Below are 7,227 nucleotides of genomic sequence, written 5' to 3' on the forward strand. Positions count from 1 at the left end.
AGCTTTTGCCCACTTTTGGCTTCGAATTTATTATTTTTCTCACAAGAAAATGTGCAGCGGTAGTGTTTGCTGTTTAAGTCCATACTAATATTAGGTATAAAGCTGAAGAGTTTGTTTGTTTGGTTGAACGCGCTAATCTCAGGAACTACCGATCCGATTTGAAAAAAATATTTTGTTTTGTATAGCTCATTTATTGAGGAAGGCTTGAGGCTATTTATAATCACTCTATGGCCAATAGGGGCGGAGCAGTAGAGAAAAATGTTGCAAAAAATATTTTCTGGTATTACTATTATCACGCGTACGAAGTCGCGGGCACAGCTAGTAAATAAAAATCGGACAAAATCTTCTAACAAAAAAAACAAGTAGAAAAAAATGCCATCAACATACAGTGATCGAGTCGGGCATCAAACCCAGCATTAAGCCGGGGGCCACAAAGCGAATTAACGTCCAACCCTGCCATCTGGCGGTTCCCTTATTACCATGGAGATCTCAATTTCTAATTAGCAAAAGATAATATTAGCTTAAACGACTTTTGAGTTTTATTTACGAGGGCATTAGAGGTTAAAATGTATGTAGCTTAAGCACTGAGTCCCATGGCTTGTGGCTTTGAGACATATTATGTGATATTATAGGTAGGTATAACCACAGAATAATAATAAGTACTACGTACAGAAGTTTTACTTCGCGAAGGTATTTAAAAAAATGTATGCTCAATGTCATTAACAATATGGTGTAATTTAGCCTGTCTCAAGAGTCAAGCACCATTTTGTTGACAAACGTCAGTGATCGGCACTGCGCCGAAGCTATAGGGCTGACTTCGGTAAAATGATGTGACGTGAGGTGCCAAACTGCGGAAAATGGCGGAGGAAATACATGATTTAGCATGAATTATCATGAATAATATTAACTAGGTACTTATTTACCTCTCAGTGTCTTGAGGCAACTTAAAAAAGTACATTCTGTGTTTTTATTATTATTTAGGCAGTTAAATACTGCACAGTACACCATTTTCTTTATTTTCTTCCATCATACACAAGAATACGAGTGCGTGAGTCAATGTTCGCTCATATGTGAGGCCTTGTCGAATAGTATCCTGTAGGTGGGCCATCGTGCGTGTTTTGTTTTCGATGTAAACTCGCGGAGATGAACAGGCCTGGTATAACGCTTTAACTCAAAGTCAAAAGTCAAAGTCAATATTTCTTTATTTGTTTAGACTAATAAATAGTTCTTACAAATCGTCATTTTGCTCTTAAGGAGCCTCTACATGTCTCATAATCTTTTTACCCTTCGCGCTTCGAGACCAACATTTGGCAAGTGCTGAGAAGAAGCGCCGCAACAAACTCAGTCAGTCCCTGAGTTATGGGAGCGGCACACGGAAGGGGTGACAGCTTGACGTTATAAAAACACCGTCCCTTGTCGCTCCCATACCCCAGGGACTGACTAGCTTAGCTAGACTTAAAAATGCACTAGTAGTCTACACTCACCTTTAGGTTAAAGTTACAGCGAAAGATTTAACCAACTTTTGAAATCCCCTGTATGTTTTTTTTGTCAATTGTGTTCAAGTGTTTCAATACGAATCATAACAGTCAAAAGTTATTTTTTCGTAATTCTCTGTTTACAAAAAACCTTATAAATTGACCCTTCAGGCAATCGAATCTTCGCGATTCGATACGGTAAATAAAAATCTTGCCCCCATAAATTATTCAAACTTATTTCTGCCTTCCAAGAAAAGCTCCATCCTTGTCTATGGTTTTTTGGTTTCTTTGGGAAAGCTCCCTTTAGATAACACAATGGCTATGTTTAATTCATTGCATATTCATGGTGTGTAGGGTGACCAGGGTTTGGAAATATTAGGACAGAAATACGGATATTCCGTAAAATAATCTAAATCAAGTTTGTTTTGTTTCTGGACGAAGAAAGAATAAAAAATTGTTTATGGCCTATTATTAACGAACTAAAGTCACTGACAGCCCGACGGATTAGCAAGCTGAAGTGGCGATGGGTAGGGTACATAGTACGCAGAACTGACGGCCGATGGGGCAGCAAGGTTCTGGAGTGGAGGCCGCGTACCGGAAAACGCAGCGTGGGACGTCCACCTACAAGGTGGACCGACGACATCAAAAAGGCAGCAGAAAGGCGCTGGACGCAGGCCGCTACCAACCGGGCAACATGGAAAGCATTGGGGGAGGCCTATGTTCAGCAGTGGACGTCCTATGGCTGAGATGATGATGGCTTACGATACAATTTGTGCATCGTCACGTTCACCTGTCTTGTAAAGGACGTAGACATTTATCAACCCGGAAAGGGATCGTAACCGTATCAACTCCTTCCTAACTGTCTCCTTCCTAAAGTTGCTGTGCCCTAACTGGGTCCACATTGTATAACTGCCTAAATTTCAAGACCTATGTTAATGCTAATGTGGTTATGCAATAAACGATTGAGTATTGAGTAACTCGAGGAGTATTCTTTCTTTGTATGAAACTCCATACTGTAACGCACACTTATCCGCACCGTAACTTAAACGCCTCGCGGTTGATAGCGCGCGAAAGGCGATGACAGCTCGCAAAAGGCGATACGGTGTTGATCCCTTTCCAAGTTGATAAGTCTGCTATGAGCTTAAGCAGGCCTGGCTCACTCCGCGCGGTACATCCTATAATTACCTACAGCGAAGCGCCCCGCCGGCGGGTATTATATCAGTCGAGTGTCACGCGCGCGCTCGTCAGGACGCTGGCGTGCGTTGTAGTATGATTATAATTCTATGATCGAAGTATTATTTAAAAATGGACATAAAGAGAAAGAAGTATTGTGCGGCGTTCGGGTGTTTAAATTCGGAAAGTAATCTACCGGATTCATCTTTTTTTTTCGCTTCCCAAAGATGCTGGAAGGTATGTTGGCCATGTAGGTAATCAATAATTCTTAGGATAGTATAGGAACCTAACCTACTATGACTACTGCTCAGAATGCGTTCGTTCGTTTCAGCCAAATGACGTCCACTGCTGGACAAAGGCCTCTCCCAAGGTTTTCCATAATGAATGCATACTTACCTACATACGTACCCCATTACAAATAAGTAGATTAATTATTTTTTCACTAGACAGCAACCCTAACAGCGTAAGAAGAGTTCAGCAGAGGCACGCGATAGAAAGAGAAAAAACTTGTAGGTGAATAAAATTGTAGGTACGTAGTGCTGTGCGAGCTGAATTCCACTGTATCGCGTCGTAGCAAGACTCGCATTTATTTAAATCGTCTTGCGGAGTAATCCTTCTGTACCTGTACTATTATTTATTCTGTGGCTTAAGGCTAAGAACTCATGGCGCGATTTTCACCTGCGCCCGCGGCGGTTGCGGGCGACTAGTAGAATCGCGCGGGCCGCGGTAACCGCAGCCTCGGCGGTTTTTCTTAGAATAACCGCGCAAATAACCGCTCCCGTGAGTTTTGAAATAAAACCGCAATTCCACAACCGCCGCGGGCGCGGGTGAAAATCGCGCCGTGAGTTCTTAGCCTAAGACGGAAATGTACTTTCGACTGGACCCGACCACCCGCCGCAAAAATTCCAGATCTGAATTTTTTTGGAATCTGTCCGAATTGGTCCAAATTACTCCAGAATCATGGCGAACCTACATGAATATTTTAAGCTTCGTTACGCCGAGAAAAGAAAGAAAAGTTTGTATTGTTAATTTCGACTTTAGGTAGAATCAAATACTAAATCTATAACATTATAAATGCGAAAAAAACTTGTCTGTTGTGTGTGATAATTGAATTTGGGTAGATTTAAAAACAAATTATTTTACATAAATAAACTAAATCACAATTAGATTCAATCAACATTTTAAATTAAATAAAATTACAATGTCACTAAGTTTTTATTATGGATATTTAGACCCACAAGCTGGACAGACGATCACATAAAAGTAGCAGGAAGGCGCTGGATGCAGGTAGCCACCAACCGTCCATTGTGAAAATCATTGGGAGAGGCCTATGTTCAGCAGTGGACGTCCTGTGGCTGAATGATGATGATGATGATTTTAAGCCATGACCAGCCGGCCTTTGCTGTCGACGATGCCGATGCGCTGCATCCAGCCGATGAAAGCGCGGTTCTGCCGTAAGTCCGCCTTTTTGTTGCCCACGCACTCCGAAAGAGGGCGCCTGTGCCATACTGTAACAAAAATGTTATTGAACTGTGCTTAGTTTATTCGTTACAGTCGAGACAGATTAAGATAGAAAGAGAGAATGAAGGGAGATAGAAAGAGAGGGAGAGAAATAGGGTCGAGAAGGGGAGAAAGGGAAGGGTCAATAAAGAGACAGAAAGAGAGAAAAACACACAGAGCGAAAGAATGGCTCACCTGTTCATCATTAGCTCATTAGTGTCAACTAAAAAATGATGAAAATATCCGGTGCCAAAGAATATTAAAATATGATAAAATGCCGCTTAGTCAGTAAGCTAATTTTAAATTTTATCTTTTTTAATATCTAATTAATTATGGATTTCCGCAAATTAACGCCTGATGCAATTAAGAATAAACTCATCTGTGCCATTCATTTGTCGTATGAGAACTTTTTAGTGACAAAATAGCTAGAAAAAGGGGGGAGAGAGGAGAAAGAGAGGAGAGAGAAATGAGAGAGAGAGAGAGAGAGAGAGAGAGAGAGGGAGATAAAGAGAAGGAAAGAGAGAACTCACCGGTGCCATAAGAACAGGAGTTGAAGTCCAATTTGCAGTGGTTCACAAACATCTTCCTTTGTCCTTTGGTGGTCACAGCACATTCAGGAGAGTAGTCATCAGGACAAGTTGTAGGGCAAGGATGGGAGCAAAAACTGCCGTCTATTTCCAGGTTTAGGGATCTGCAGGGAAGAAAGAGAGAGAAAATAATAATCTACTTGTTTTAATAGCCTACATATTATGTGTTTTTGTTGTTTTTTTTTTGTATTGTGTCTTTTTTTACTGTGTCAATGAACCTTTTCTATTCTATTCTATTCTACTTTTTGACACAGTGTAGAGCTTAAAACTTCTACTGTGTTATATTTGTACAGTCAGTGACAAATATGTAGTTCGTGACACCCAAAGTGGCCAAAAGTTGACTGAGTTGCGAGCTGTGACGCTGACTGTACTTGATTAAACAAAAAGGGTAGATTATGTTGCTTCGTACCGTGTTGTGGCTAAACGCAAATCGCGAAAGCCAAGGAAAAAAGGAGAAATTTCCCAGGAGATAGTTGTCTATCATCAGCCTTTAGTAATTTAGTAAGGTGATGTAATTTTTTTTTGAGAATTTTGTTTTTGGATTTAGAGAAAAACTAGTTGACAATCATACTAATAGTTAGTAGAATCAAGATGTGTAATAAACTACAAAAACACTGTATATCTACCTTCTAGAAGACGGACTGCGTCTCATCACAACCGGTACCGGTTTTTCTACCGGTAGAATCGGTAGCGGTGGGTTGTACACAAACGGCCGTTCCGAGTGGTGCGACCCTATTGGCTTGCAGAGTTCGTCCGGCATTACACGGAAACCTGAAAGAGCAGTTAGTGATAGAGTTGAATAATAGATGGCGCTTTTTTTTTAATTTAATATTTGGGAGTAGAGCACTTAGTTGTAAGGAAGAAATATAGATGGCGCTTTTAGCATCCATGTGAAAATCTTTCATTGTCTTTACACAGAAACGTGTCAAGATGTTTTTCAAGATGTTCTTGACATGTTTTACTATTTGCTAATTCCTAATACTTTTTACATAGTTAAAATAACTATTGGCCAATTTTCATGAGGAAGTTAAAATGATAATACTTTTATCCTGGTGTATGTCATCTTTAAGTTGTCATGTATGGATATGAAATGGTAATTATTCTGTTTTAATTTCATTCATAGAAAGCAAAAAGGCCAACGTCGAATAGTTGACCCCCAATTTATTTCGCATCTATCATTGGAAGACCAAATAGACCACTTGGGTTCAATATAAACGACTTTTTTTAGTATCATAACATTAAAGACATGGTACAAACTTTATAGCCCATAATCCTTTGCAACTTTTACCAACTCGCATCTACATAATACCATTAACTTACGATTAACTTCATATTTGAACCCGCAGTTAACCTTCCTGAAGTAGCATTCGTTCAAAAATAGCCTGTATCTCCAAGTCTTATGCTCCATTTTGCCTCCACACACGGATTTCAGAGTGTTATTACAGTCCAGGTTAGAGCAGTCCAGGCCGATCTTTTTCGTCTCTTTCGCACTCGTTCGAGGTTCATAAGCTGTCTCTTTTCTTCTAGTGTTGTCCGCGTGTTCGCTGTTTTTCCCAGAGATAAACAGAATTTGTTCGTTTGGCGATTCTGAAAAAAAAATGTTTTATGATTCAAGTGTAACATTTAATTTTATCAAATACCTAATAAAAACACGTTTTGACTATTAATTTTATTGTTCCGAAGTGGTGGCAGAACAAGTTATTATGGTGGAAACGATAAGTGATCTCACTCGATTATTTCTAATAAACTATAACAAACTATACAAGATATCGAAAACCTGGTCACTGATCATGAAAGTGCTTCACGTGCTCTTTAAAATGGTATCAATAATAGGTTACAAAATAAACTGGATCTATCTGAAAATTGAATGTTTCCAGCTTGTTCGAATAAAATTGAATTTGAAACTTACCAGAAGCAACCCGAATATTCTTATCACTCAGTATGTCTCCCACACTTTTCCTCATCACAATGTCACCAATACTCATCCTATCAGCTCTATAATCATCATTCCGAAACACTGGTTTCTCATTCGGCACAAAAACTACACTCTCCGTATCATCTTCGAAGAACGGTGTGGTTTCAGCAGTGTAAGACTCTGGTATCATTATTTTTACATGTTCGGTTGTAGATGTGGTTTCTGGTTTCTCGGGTATCGGTTTCGGCTCAAATTTGGTTTCGACGTTCGCTTCGGCGTGGCCAGCGTACGTCACTATAACGTCGGAGTTGTTTTTTGGTGTGTGACAATCCGATGTTATGGCTAGTGTAGTGATTGTTATAATTTGGTACCACATTTTGGAGAATTTGGGATGCGATGCTGAAAATTTTGGTCTTGTTTTATCTGAAAAAAGTTAAAAGAAAGTTAAATCCTTTATTAGTAGAAACGCATTGAAACTAGAATAATACACTGAAACAATTCTACAGTGGGGCTTATTTCTTCTACTTTTATGCGTGATATTTTAAAGAAATTCTTTAGATTTATTTATTTAGTCTTT

At 39.5% G+C, this 7,227-nt stretch overlaps 1 protein-coding gene across 1 annotated transcript; it reads right to left on the reverse strand.

Annotated features, from left to right (window-relative positions):
- Positions 1-4,025: 4,025 nt before the first annotated feature.
- Positions 4,026-7,026, reverse strand: LOC135085139 (uncharacterized). The gene is made up of 5 exons (XM_063979895.1): positions 6,645-7,026; positions 6,056-6,322; positions 5,362-5,506; positions 4,679-4,839; positions 4,026-4,156 (listed from the first exon to the last, which is right to left on the reverse strand). The coding sequence occupies exons 1-5, from the start codon at positions 7,024-7,026 to the stop codon at positions 4,026-4,028; spliced, it is 1,086 nt and encodes a 361-aa protein (XP_063835965.1).
- Between the last annotated feature and the right edge of the window lie 201 nt (positions 7,027-7,227).

This window comes from Ostrinia nubilalis, chromosome 28, assembly GCF_963855985.1.
Source record: "Ostrinia nubilalis chromosome 28, ilOstNubi1.1, whole genome shotgun sequence".
In the NCBI taxonomy this organism is placed as follows: Eukaryota; Metazoa; Arthropoda; class Insecta; order Lepidoptera; family Crambidae; genus Ostrinia; species Ostrinia nubilalis.